Genomic DNA, 14,630 nt, shown 5'->3' on the forward strand with positions numbered 1-14,630 from the left:
AGACTTTGTCCTGTGCGTCACCTCTTCCACCTGGCCATTCCGCAGTTGCATCTTTTATACTACTAAATGTAAGTCAAGTGTTTCTCTGACTTCTGAGAGCCACTTTGGCAAATTATTATGAGGAGGGTCATGGGAATCCCCAGTTTATAGCCAGTTAGCCAGAAGTATGCAAGGGTCCAGACTTGTGAAGGGCATCTGAAGTCGGGCACTCTTTCAGTGTGGGACATTAACTTCAGGCAGATAGTGTGTTGTGTTTTCTCGGTTATTAACATATTATCATATCCTTAGAGTCAAAGATAAGTAACAAAAAGGGACATCTCTGAGGCGACTTTTTCTCTCCCTAAGGTATACCAAATGAGCAAAAATAAGACGAAGGGGGCAGGGTCCTTAAGGGACTTACTGCAAGTCTGTGTATATTTGAAATACTCAGCCGTACACCTATAGAGTGATAAAGAAACTGCTGTATTCTAACCATTAAAATGGAGCTCATGTTATCACCACTATTTCTAAAAATTGGTATTTACCTAAAGAGATAAATCCTGCCCATAATTTAAGTAACTACAACAGAAATAGTAAGGTGACAATTCTAGGCAACCTTTAAGAACTATAAGGCTGGCAAATTATTTGCAAGGCTTACAACACCCACCAAAAATATGCAGTCCCTTCAGTGTCCCCATATAAATACACGGCTGAATACCGTTTTTCTGCAGAATTGCCTTTGTCTGTGTATCTCTGAGTTAATCACTTGGCTCCTGACTCTAAAAGAGAGGTTATATACATCTTCAAGGTTACACTGACATTGGCAACAGAACTCATTTCTCAATGACTTCGTCTTTTTGCTATGCAAACTCACTTTCCAAAGTGCCACTAAATTTTCTTCTGTATTTTAATGGATGCAAATCCAATATGCTTCCTGAATCTCCGGGTAGATATATTCTAGTGAGTGTGCCATCTTTACTAAAGAAGATTAGTATGACCTGTTTTGCAGTCTCAATAACCATAAATGCTGTAAATATTCTTGATTCCCAGCTAAAAATTTCAAGGACAAATTAAGATTAAATAAAAATAAGACCGGGTGTGGTGGCTCATGCCTGTAATCCAGGCACTTTGGGAGGCCAAGGTGGGTGGATCACTTGAGGTCAGCAGTTCAAAAACAGCCTAGCCAAATGGTGAAACCTCACCACTACTAAAAATTACAAAAATTAGCCGAGCATGGTGGCGTGTGACTGTAATCCCAGCTACTTAGGAGGTTGAAGCAAAAGAATCACTTGAACCTGGGATGCAGAGGTCGTAACGAGTCAAGGTCGCGCCATTACACTCCAGACTGAGTGACAGAGCAAGATTTTGTCTCAAAAAAAAAAGAAAAAGAAGAAATAGAAGTAAAACTACAGAGCCTAAATGCAGCCCAAATATGTAAGATGATACCCAAATCTGACGAATAATTTTTTTGGGGTGCAAGAGTGACACGGTCCCCAATATAGCATCAATTTTTATAACACGTTAATTTGAGTTTTCATTTTCCAAGTACTTCAAGATCGCCACAGATGTCGCTGATCAGCCTCCTTGCTCTCGCCTCCTATACACTCACCAGTGTGTTCCCTGTTATCAGGAGATTACATTAGCTTTTGCACATTTCATAAGCTCTATTCTGAAATCTGTTTCTGCTCTAGATGACCCACCCCTCTTCTATCAAACCATGCTCTTTCCTTTTTCTCCTCAAACCTGCTAAACTGGGAAATGCTTTTCAGATAAGCCTGCCTGTTACCTGCACTGGCAGGTTATTTAGAGTCATACATAATACTTTAAGTCGAGTTTATTTAAATTGGTTTTGTGGTGTTTTCCATAATTATCCTCATAATTTCCCCAGTGCATGATCTGCCAAACTTCTCAACTCTCAAAAGCCACTAGTCCACCAAAATCAAAGTAGTGCTTCAATAGTGGCAAACAGACTGAATACCAGTACCTCTGGATCTACACCACTGCCTTCAATGTATTCCTCAAAGCTCTCTGAATACAGAGGCCCATTCACTAAAGCTACATAATACCGCATACTGTAAACCACTAGACGAACTTTAAATTGTTATATCAAGCAAAATAATTACAGCAGTTACTTATAATATTGCCTGCACTGTCTCACATTTCCTGTTTCAATTCCACTGAGATCAAAATGCATTGCGGGCATTTATTGCGTTCATCACCCAAAGTACCGTCAAGTAGGAAAGAAGAAAGTGAGAATTTAGATGACTTCCTCAAGCAAAGCAAATCAGAGTGGCAAGTCAAGAAATTTCAGAAATAAAAACTAAGGATACATCAGTCTTATATGTACTGCTGCTTACCCAGGTCAAATTACTAGAATGTTGAATGCTTTCAAAATGATTTCTGAAATACCTGTTTCAGCAGGGAACTTTTCTCAAATATTAAACAAAAATAACAAAAATGAATGCAAGTCAACTTTAAAGGCTTTGAAATAAAACTCAAGCACTGATTATTCTTACAGCTTCTTTTCCACCCAGGGCTTCCAACCACTGCTTCCTTTCCTCTTCGGAAAACGCCTGCATTGTCAAGGGACCAGGCCTGAAAGACACCAGTAACATATCAGGTTACTCCTTGGCCACTAAAAGGCAAGTTTTTCCTAAGGTTTAATGGTGGTAAGTTTTTTTGTTTGTTTGTTTTAACTTTTAACTGTGGTAAAATACATGCAACCAAAAATTTATCATCTTAACCATTTTTAAGTATAGAGTTCAGCAGCATAAATATGTTCCAATGTTACACAACCATCACCCCAATCCATTAAAACCTTTTTCCTCTTGCAAAACTGAAACACTGTACCCACTGAACAATAACTTTCTTTGCTGTTCTCCCCAGCCCCGGGCAACCACCATTGTTGTACTTTCTGTCTCTGTGGATCAGACTACTCTAACTACTACATGTAACCAAAATCATACGTGGTTTGTCTTTCTGTGACTGGCTTATTTCACTAAGCATAATGTATTCATGGTCTATCCATGTTGGAACGTGTGTCAGAATCTCTTCCTTTATAAAACCCTGATATTCTACTGTGTGTGTTCATACCACATTTTATCCGTTCACATATCCACTGACACCTGGGTTGCTTCTACCTTTTGCCTATGGCGAACAGTGCTGCTATGAACATGGACGTACAAGTACCTGTTTAGGCCCCTGCTTTCAATTCTTTGGGGTATATATCAAGAAGCGGAATTACTGGGTTCTATGAAATAGACATATGAATACACAAACGGCAGAGGACCATTAGAAAAGATGTGCTCTATCAGATGTCAAGGAAATGCAAATTAAAATAAAATGCCACAACACATTCATTAGAATAGCCAAAATCCAAAACATCGACAACACCAAATGCTGAAGAGGATGTGGAGCAACAGAAGGAGCAATAGGAACTCTTATTCATTGCTGGAGGGAATCCAAAATGGTACAGACACTTTCAAAGTCTGGTTGTTTCTTACAAAAGTAAAAATATTCTTACTGTAGGATGCAGCAATCACATTCCCTGATGCTTACCTAAAGAAGCTGAAAACTATGTCTACACAAAAACCTGCACATGGATGTTTATTCACAAAAACTACTGAAGTATGTTTGACTCACAACTGTCAATACTTTGAAGCAACCAAGATGTTCTCAGTAGATGAATGAATAAACTGTAGTACACCCTGACAATGGAGTATCATTCAGTGCTAAAAAGAAATGAGCTGTGGAGCCATGTAAAGACATGGAGAGCCAGACGTGGTGGCTAATGCCTGTAATCCCCGCACTTTGGGAGGCCAAAGTGGGTGGATCACCTGAGGTCAGGGGTTCAAGACCAGCCTGACCAACATGGAGAAACCCTGTCTCTACTAAAATACAAAATTAGCTCGGCGTGGTGGCGCATGCCTATAATCCCAGCTACTCAGGAGACTGAGGCAGGAGAATCGCTTGAACACGGGAGGTGGAGGCTGAGTTGAGCCGAGATCGCACCACTGCACTCCAGCCTGGGCAACAAGAACAAAACTCTGTCTCCCCCCACCAAAAAAAAAAAAAAAAAAAAAAAAAATGGAGGGAGCTTAAATGTATACTACTCAGTAAGAACCCTATCTGAAAAGTCTACATACTGTATGATTCGAGTATATGACATTCCAGAAAAAGTCAAACTACAGAGACAGTAAAAAGATCACTGGCTGCCAGGGACTGGAGGGAAAGGGATGAACAAGCAGAGCACAGAAGATGTTTAGGGCAGTGAAATCTTCTGTATAATACTAGAATGGTGGACACATTCAGTGCATGTTTGGGCAAACCTATAAAATGTACAACCCAAGAGTGAACCCTAATGTAAACTACGAACTTTGGGTTATTATGATATGTTAAGGTAGGTTCATCAACTGTGACAAGTGTAATACTCAGGTCGGGGTGTTGATAATGGGGAAAGCTATGCATGTGTAGGAATGGCGGGAATAATGAAAATCTCTGTATCTTCCTCTTTTTATTGTGAACTGAAAACTACTCTTTAAAAAGTAGTCTCTCAGAAAACATTTTTTTGAATGCAGAGTTGTCTCCTAAGCCGAGAGGGTACACAAGAGACCAAAAGCACACTCTAGAGGAGCTCAGATCAGGACCCTCGCTGGTGCCATGAGCCTGCTGGAGAGTGGCACAACTGAAAGCTGGGGAGGCAGACTGGGACCCAGCCACACAGGGCCTCCCTGGCCATGGGAAACAGATTGGCTCTGTGTCCCCACCCAAATCTCATGTGGCATCTGCAATTCCCAGAGTTGGAGCAGGGACCTGGTGGGAGGTGACTGGATCATAGGGGTCGACTTCCCCCTTCTTCTCATGATAGAGTTCTCAACAAGATCTGGCTGCCGGAAAGTGTACAGCACCCCACGCTTCTCTCTCTCTTCCTCCTGCTCTGACCATATAAACATGCTGCCTTCCCCTTTGCCTTCTTCATGATTTTAAGTGTCCTGAGGCCTCCCCAGCCATGCCTCCTATTCCTGTATGGCCTGCAAAACTGTAAGTTAATTAAACCCCTGGTCTTTAATTTTTTTTTTTTTTTTTTTTTTGAGATGGAGTTTTGCTCTGTCTCCCAGGCTGGAGTGCAATGGCACAACCTCAGCTCACTGTAACCTCCGCCTCCTGAGTTGAAGGGATTCTCTTACCTCAGCCTCCCAAGTAGCTGGGATTACAGGTGTGTGCCACTACACTGACCTAATTTTTTCTATTTTTAGTAGAGATGGGTTTCTCCATGTTGGCTAGGCTGGTCTCGAACTCCTGACAGGTAATCCACCCGCCTTAGCCTCCCAAAATTCTGGGATTACAGGCATGAGCCACCGTGCCCAACCTAAACCTCTTTTCTTTATAAATTACCCAATCTCAGGTAGTTCCTTGCAGCAGTGTGAGAACAAACTAATACACCATGCTAAGGATTTAATTTATCCTAAGTGCCACTAAAGGTTTTTAGTAGGGGAATGACCAGATCAGGTTAAAATCACACATGAACACTCTGGTTGCTGGGTGGAGAATGGACTGAAGACAGGCAAGAGTTGACTGCAAAGAGATATTAAAAGACTAAAAGGATGATACAGAATGGCAGAAATGAAAAACGAAACAATGAATGGGCTTGAGAAATATTCCAGAAGTGCTTCTACTTGCCACAGGCAACAAAATAATGAGTATGATATCTTTTGCACCCAGAATAACAAATAACAGATCAACTACAATATACCATCAGTAACTAGTAGAGGAATTCAGTGACAACCATGAACCACTGTGGCAAGTTAAGTACCTAATATATGCACACTCTCAAAGTCAGACCATGAGCCTAGGAAAATTCCTTATCCTCTCTAGTTCCTTTTTGTTTTTCCTTAAAGCTTCCCACTGATGCTCATATGTGGAGGAAAAATAGTATTAACTGAAGATAGATGGTTGTATATTCCTCACCAGTTACACACAGAGCAGCAAATAGAGATGCTGGACAGAAAGAAGAATGACTGACTCTGGGAACACAGAACACAGAAATAACCGTTGAATGATGAAGGGCTTAAAGAGTTATGACTAGAAGTACAAATACTGAAGTAAGGGAAAAAGCAATTATCAGGTTTCAGATCAAACAGCCATATTATTTCTGGATAAAAATCCAAAGAAGCATAAAAAGTAAAGTACTATTATACGTCTTTCCACCAAGCACACTGACTCAAACTTGAGCCATATAGCCCTTTGTGGAAGACAGCATAGAACAAATTTGTTGAAAGATGAGTGATTAAGTAAAAATGGATCATCTACAAGGAAATAATTCTATTTGTTTATGTTTTGGCAAACAATACAACTCAAAACAATTCCACTATTGAGAACTGACTCATTACACTATACATTCTTCAGAACACTTCACACTTGCAACACATTACTTTATCATTAAAGGGATCAGCCACTAGTATTAAATAAGGCTGTGTTCTAAACCTCTCACAAAGACTGCTCATATCCATTTTCTATTTACTGAGTCCCTGCCTCTAAAGTATTAGTGTAGGAAAAATACAACATGTACTAAAACATGTTTCAGCCATTTTGAATTTCTCAAGTTTTTCTTTTCTAACAATCAACTAACTGCTAGGACATCACTAGGAAAAACTGAGACTGAGAAATACTGGACACATTTCAAACTGCAGTATTAGTAGCATCACACTATTAAACCAAAACAAAAAAATTCTGTAGTTTCTAAACTAAAGGACATATTTTAATAATAAAATTTAGTGGATGTAAAGGAAACATGGTGAATCTCAGAAAATAGTAAAGAACAAAAAACTTCACAAAATGTGTTAGATTATTTGCGATTAAATAAAAAACAAAATTGAAAGGCCGAGGCAGGAGGATTGCTTGAGCCCAGGAGTTTGACACCAGCTTGGGCAAACCAGCAAGAAACTTGTCTCTAGATGGATGGATGGATGGATGGATGGATGGATGGATGGATGGATGAACGGACGGACAGACGGACGGACAGACGGATGGACGGATGGATGGAGGGATGGATGGAGGGAGGGAGGGATGGATGGATGGATGGATGGATGTATATGGATGGATGGGCAGGCAGACGGGCAGACAGAAAGGATGAAAGGATGGAAGAGAGAGAGAGAAGGGTGGAGAGGGAGGAAGGAGGGATGGAAGGAAGGAGGGAAAAATAGTGATCACATCTTTGTTTCATGGAGAAGCTAAGATAACATTGGTGACTCCATTAGAGCAAGAATTAGAACTGAGAAAGTTCTGACTGGGGGTTTATGGACCCATACTGTTGCAATGCTTACACTGGTTCAGCTGAGAGCACTGCCATCTTCTTACTCACCTAATAATTCATTTCGACCAAACTACAATCTCAGTACCTACTAAGTTCCAGATACCATTTTAAGCTCTGGATAACTCATCATATATAACAAGTCAAAATTGAGTCCTGGTGAGTACACAGGCAACAGTATAAACTTGGTGAGGGAAAAAAATAAAGTAAGCTGCCAGGATCTCTTCCTTTATCTAGAACCCTAATTATTATCTGTAGTACATAACTTTGGGAATTGGAATCTAAAGAAACATTAAACAAGTTCTTAAATTCATAAATTATTTTTAGAAGAATTCTTAAGAATAAAAGAACCTGGCCAGGCGCAGAGTCTCACATCTGTAATCCCAGCACTTTGGGAGGCCGAGGTGGGTGGATCATGAGGTCAAGAGATCCAGACCATCCTGGCCAACATGGTGAAACACCATCTCTGCTAAAAATATAAAAATTAGCTGGGGGTGGTGGCACATGCCTGTAATCCCAGCTACTCGAGAGGCTGAGGCAGGAGAATCACTTGAACCTGGGAGGTGGAGGTTGCAGTGAGCCAAGATCGCACCACTGCGCTCCAGCCTGGGTGACAGAGCAAGACTCCGTCTCGAAAAAAAATAAAGAACTTAAATTCATAAGTCAGCATTTCAACCTCTTTCATTTATTCATTCAAAAAAAAAATACAAATACATGCTATTACCAATCAGGCACTACCCTCAGCCCAAGCGTAAGAAACTGCCTATTATCTGTATTCTACATTTCACTCTATTTCTATTAAGTCTATTTCAATTGCATGTTCTGTAGCTCTAAGCATGTAGAAGACAGGTTTTACCCTTGTATTTTAAGTGACAGATAACTGAGCTTATAAACTTGCAAAATACACAAAGAAAAATGTAGAGAGAAACATTCGCAGGTCTAAGGAGATATTATTGTAAATTGAGGAGTTGTGAAGTGAATAAACAAAAAAAGCAGGTACCAAAACTTATAATGGTAACAATCAGGGATATCCCATTGCTTTTCTAATAGGAATGTTGAAAAGGAAAAAGAAAAAATCAAACCAGCACATAACAACTTCTGCCCTGCATTTTATTATGAGAAGGGGAAACTGCTGAAGCCAAAAAAACGTTTTTAAAGTTATAGAAATATAATCACTTTCTCATAGGGTTTCTGGGGAAAAAATATAAAGTATAAATCTATGACTCATTTTTTTTCCAGAGATGATAAAAGTATGTTGCCTAATTTTACTCAAGGTAAAGTCTTTATAATAACTTCTTTCTTCTGTCCACCAAAAAAAGTTTCAAATAGAGCACATGAGCAGTGACAGAAGATTATATGTCCCAATAAAAGTGAATTCAAGCAATTAATCATTAGAGAACTGTAGCTTCCACCTGGAATGTAAAAAAAAAATAATGAGAGAACGTCATTCCCACTCTACCAATAAGAACAAGATGGAGAACCTATAAAATCACTGTTTTTCAAAAACTAGTTTAAGAGCCAAGATGTAAAAAAGACCTAATGAATGAAAATCCAAAGAGTGACAAGCCACTCCCTGGACAGAAGACAAAGACACAGAGCCACAGGCACATAGCACGGGCGCGCGTGTACACACACACACACACACACACACACACACACACACACACCAGCTGCTTTCATCTTTGCTGGAGCAGCAGGACAAAAAGGAAACCATCACAGACAAAGAAAACAGTGGAATTTTAACAGAATTTTAAAGGTGGAGCACAGGCCGGTGGGATGGCTTAGAATTCCTAGGAGACCTAGATGCAAAGAGAGTCTGAATCTACCCTTCAACTCTTGTCCCTGGGACCACAAGTGCTCATGAGGAAGTCTGAGAACAGGAATGAAAGAGACCGCCCTGCTGTGGGTCCCAGGGGCTATTCATACCCACCTACTGTGTCCTACTCAGAGATGGCATGGCATGCCTGGAGGGTTTCTCGAATTGTAATCCCCACAGGTCAAGGAAGGGATCTGGTGTAAGGTGACTGGATCACTGGGGTGGCATACCACACACACACACCCCTCCCCCGCCCCCACCTCGCCCCGTGCTGCTCTCCTGATAATGAGTTCTCACAAGATCGGATGGTTTAAAAGTGTTTGGCAGTTTCCCCCTCCCAATCCCACCCTACCCCATCTCTCTCTCTAAAGACAACCTAGGCAGAGGTTGAAACAGTTTCGAGGGCTCAGAAGGAGACAGGAAGATGTGAAAAAGTTTGGAACTTCATAGAGACTTACTGAATGGTTTTGAAGATGGGTCCACAGAAACTATCCAAACACAGAGATAGAAATCAGGTGGGAAATGTCAAACAGAGAAGCTGAAATCTCCAGGGACAATATCAAATGGTCTAACATAAGTTAATTGGAAACCCAGAAAAATCAACAGAAAACGGAGAAGAAATATTTGAAGAGAAAATGACTAAGATTTTCTAAAACTGATAAGAAATATGATACCTACATATCCAAGAACCTCGAACCCTGAACAAAGCAAAATTAAGGGGAAAAAAACCATAAAAATCATTTAAAAAGAAATCCTGAAAACAGCAAGAGAAAAAGAAGACAGAGGAGAGAGGAGAGACTGATAAGATGGATAACATCAGAAAATGAATGGAAGCCTGAAGACAGTGAAACAACTTCTTTAAAACATGAGGGGAAATCTACAAAAAATAATTCTATATACATCAAAAATGAAGGCAACATAAAAGACATTTTCAGACAGGCAAAATAGGAAAGAGGTCTTCTCTAGCAGACCTGCATTACAAGAAATGCTCAAACTAAGGAAGCCTCAGGAACTTAAAAGAAATGGCACAAGATAAAAACCCAGTTTTGCAGAAAAGAATAAAGACAACCAGAAAGGACAAATATGTTAGCATTAAAAATATGGCCAAAAAAATTGAACCCACATGTATGCCTATACCTATATGTAAACAGACATTGAATTTATTTAAAAGACCACTGATTACATGTATAATTACTTCATAACACATGTAGTTTAAATGCTATGTAGTTCCCACATTCATAGTATACGTAGAATTAGAATATATACTAACAGCAGCATAGATAATAAAAAGATGACTGGAAGTCATCCACTGTTCTAAGGTTCTTTATTTTTGAGAAGGTAGATACTATGATTATTTTAAAATTCACGTTATACTGTGAGACACCATCTAAAAAATAAGTAAAAAGGCCTAACTAAAAATTCAATAGAAAAGGCAACAGCAAAGAAAGAAGAAAAGCAAACATGGAAACTGGAAATCAAAATCAAGATGGCAGGATAAACCCTTACATATCAAAATTATATATGAATCAGCTGGGCAGAGTGGTTCATGCCTGTAATCCCAACACTTTAGGAAGCCAAGGAAAGAAGATGGCTTGAAGCCAGGAGTTCAAGACCAGCCTGGGCAACACAGCAAAACTCCATCTCTTAAAAAAAAAAAAAAAAAAAAAGAAAAATTAATTATATAATATATAATTTAACTAAAATTCAGATTAAAAAGCAATGGCTCTGTAGTCCCAGCTACTCAGGAGGCTGAGGCAGAAGAATCGCTTGAATCCAGGAGAAAGAGGTTACAGTGAGCTAAGATTGCGCCACTGCACTCCAGCCTGGGTGGCAGAGTGAGACTCCATCTCAAAAAGGGGAAAAAAAAAAAAAAAAGCAACAGCTAACATGGTTTTTTTTTTTTTTTAAGCAGGACTCAATTTTATGCTGTTTATATAAAAAAAAAAGGTTTAAACAAAGAATCAGATAAAAGGAAAAGGATGAAAAAAGATATGCTATACAGACTGAGTATAAGAAAGCAAGTATAGCTATATTAATATCAGAAGGTAGATTTCAAGATATTATCATATTTCATAAAAGGATCATTAAGACAATACAATATGCACACAAAAATAATCCTTTCTATATTCAACACATATTGATAGAATATAAGCTGTGTTTTCTGTGACCAAAAGAGTACTAACGTAGAAAAAAACAACAATATTACATGTGGAGTATCTCCAACCATTTAGAATTTTTAAAAAAATACTTCTAACTATCACATTTTCAATGTATAGCCTAATCACATAGGAAATAAATTATTTTTAACTGAATTATAATAAATCAAAAATTGTGGAATGAAAGCTTAGGAGAAAACTTATAGATTCAAATGCCCACCTCAAAAATAAGGTGTAAAATTCGTGATCTAGGCTTCTAACTTAGGGAATGAAAAGAAAAACAAATAAAATCCAAAGTTAAAAACACACACACACACACACACACACACACACACAAATAAATGCAGAAACAAATGAAATAAAAAGTGGATTATATGGATTCTCCGAAAATATTAACAAAATTGATAAACCTCTAGGCACAATTTATCAAGAAAATATGAAACAAAAATACTAAGCATAAAAGAAGAGTTATCATTATAAATCCTATAGATATCAAAGGAACACATAGATATTATGACACTTATGCCAATAAAGTCAACAATTTAGAGAAAATAAATTCTTTTAAACCAAAGTTTATCAAAACCCAAGAATAATAGGAAATCTGAATATAATTATATCTACTAAATAAAATGAACTTAAAATTTTTAAACTTCTCACAAAGAAAACTCTAGGCCAAGATGGCTTCCCAGGTGAATTACCTCAAACACTTAGTACCAATATGACACACACATTTATTTTAAAAAAAAAGTGAAGAAGAGAAAACTTCCCAACTCTCTTCTATAGCCATCGTAACCTTGGTACCAACAAGGACATTAAAAAGAAAGATCATAACACACATATCTCTCATGAACATAAATTTTTAAATCCTTAACCCCAAATACCAGCAAAATGAAGCAGTGTACAAAAAGCTAGTACATCATCACCAAGTAAAGTTTAATCTCAGAAATATGAGGTTAACTTACAAAACTCAATGTAATTCACACCAAAAGATTAAAGAAACATATTTAGTGATCATTTCAATAGACACTGAAAAACACTGTCAAAATTCAAACCAATTCATGATAAAACTTCCCCCAAATGAAAAGGTTATCTACAAGCAATTTTCAGCTGATACACTTTAAAGTAAAATAATGAATACTTTTCCCACTAAGATCAGGAACAAGGCAAGATGGCCAATATCACCACTTCTATCAAGCATTTCACAGGCAGTCTCAGGCAGTGTAGGCAGGCAAGTAAAAGAAATAAAAGGTATACAGATTGGAAAGGAAGAAATAAAGCTGTCCTTTTACTCTTTTTTTTTTTTTTTTTTTTTGAGACAGGGTCTTTCTCTGCTGCCCAAGATGCAGTGATTATGGCTCCCTGTAGCCTTGAACCTCCTGGGTTCAAGCTGTCTTCCCACCTTAGTGTCCTCAGTAGCTGGGACCACAGGCAAACCATACAATACCTCGTGAATTTTTTTTTTTTAAGAGACAGGGTCTCACTATGTACACAGGCTGGTCTCTAACCCTCAGCTCAAATGATCTTCCTGCCTCAGCTTTCAAATGTGCTGGGATTATAGGTATGAACCACCATGTCTGGCCCTAATGCTGTTTTGATCACATACAAAATCACTGTGTACGTTAAAAAATCCTAAAGAAACTGCCAGAACTAACAGCACTAACAAGTGAACTTAGCATGTTTCTACATACTAATGTGACCAGTTGGAAATTAAAGGTAAAACAAGTATTATTTTAAATTATCATGCAGAAAAGCAAAATATTTAGAGAAATTTTAACACCAAACAAATGTCCATGACCTCTATGCTGAAAACTGTAAAACATTACTGGGATAAATGAAAGCTCTAAATAAATGGAAAGTCAAGTTCATGAACTGTAAGGTTCTATATTCACAATATTGACCTATGAGTTTGTGGTTTTTCATAAAAATAAATTAATTCTAAAATTTATATGGAAACACCAAGGACCTATAATAGCCAAAATTGTTTTAAAAAGAACAGAGGACTTTTATCACATGGCTAACAATACAGTAATCATGGTTAAGTGTGTTACTGTTAAAAAAAAAAAAAAAAAAAAAACAAGAGATGCAACAGAATAGAGAATCTAGAAATAGACCTACAGATGCACAGTCAAGTGATTTTTTGAGAAAGGTGCTAAAACTATGAAATGAGAGGAAAGTCTTTATCAATAAATGGTGGTGGAAATATTGGCTATTTACCTGGGGAAAAAACAAATAAACTTCAACCTTCATGTCTCACACCATACATCCCCCAAAAATCTTTATAGGTCACAGACTAATTATAAAGCTTTTATAAGAAAATATGGGAAAATTTCTTCAAAACCTTAGAGTAAAAAAAAAAAAAAAATGTCTTGGCACAAAAAGCCTTACCAACAAAATTTTTTAACTGATAAATTCAACTTCAGGTTAAAATATTCTTATCATCAAAAGACACTGAAGAAAAAAAATAGGAAAGCCACAGATCAGAGAAAATATCCACAATTATTATGTCTGGTAAATGATTTGTTTCTAGAATAAAAAAATTCATACGATTCAATAACAAAAAGAGCAACACCACAATTTTTAAATGGGCAAAATATTTTAACAAGACACTTCATATGACAGAAGAAACATAAATGGCCAATAAGCACAGGAAGAAGTGCTCAACATCAATAGTCAAAATTGGCTAAAATGAAAGACATTAACATAACCAAAGGTTAGTAAGGAAGTGGAGCAAATGGAACTCTCATACTTTGCTGATGGGAGGGCAAAATTACTTTGTAACATTATGCCTGAAAAGTCCAACATACATTTACCGTACCCTAGCAATCCCACAACAAAGTATTTATGCAAAATTAATGAAGACGTATCTCCACAAAAACTCTTGTACAAAATGTTTGATTCTGCCTTTGTTCACAAAACTAAACATTTTTCCATGGCCTACTCCAATGTCCTTTGGCATATAATTTAAAAATAAATCCATATTAATGTCAATTCAGATTACTACTTAAATATCACAGCCAAATATAAAACACATCTTTCAATACATAACCATCAACATTATCATCATTAGAGCAAATTCTTACATTCTACGAAAAAAAAACAGAGGGCTATATACTAGAAATGCTGTTTCTAATTGTACCCACTCCATGTTCTACCAGTTCCACTAAAATTCTTTTAAAATAACTTTCTTTGCTCTTTTCTCTACACTGGTATCTTGGTAGTTCCTGAATAACTGGACCATCATTGAATGAATCACATGGAAGAATCAAGAAACACAGAGCACTTTCCATCATTGCTTTACTTCATGCTTATACTATAACCAAATTAAGCTATGGTTACTTTTTTATCGAAATATATATTACATATATATGAT

General features: G+C 37.6%; 1 protein-coding gene across 3 annotated transcripts in view; it reads right to left on the reverse strand.

The window, feature by feature from the left end:
- Positions 1-14,630, reverse strand: part of ARHGAP10 (Rho GTPase activating protein 10) — a 337,781-nt gene that overhangs the window by 153,992 nt on the left and 169,159 nt on the right. For all 3 annotated transcript variants that reach the window (XM_003927990.4, XM_074396841.1, XM_074396842.1), the window contains one exon: positions 2,496-2,574. In XM_003927990.4, coding sequence (XP_003928039.2) covers positions 2,496-2,574 — 79 coding nt within the window. The remainder of the gene's footprint in view (positions 1-2,495; positions 2,575-14,630) is intronic.

Source organism: Saimiri boliviensis, chromosome 3 (assembly GCF_048565385.1).
Source record: "Saimiri boliviensis isolate mSaiBol1 chromosome 3, mSaiBol1.pri, whole genome shotgun sequence".
Lineage (NCBI taxonomy): Eukaryota > Metazoa > Chordata > Mammalia > Primates > Cebidae > Saimiri > Saimiri boliviensis.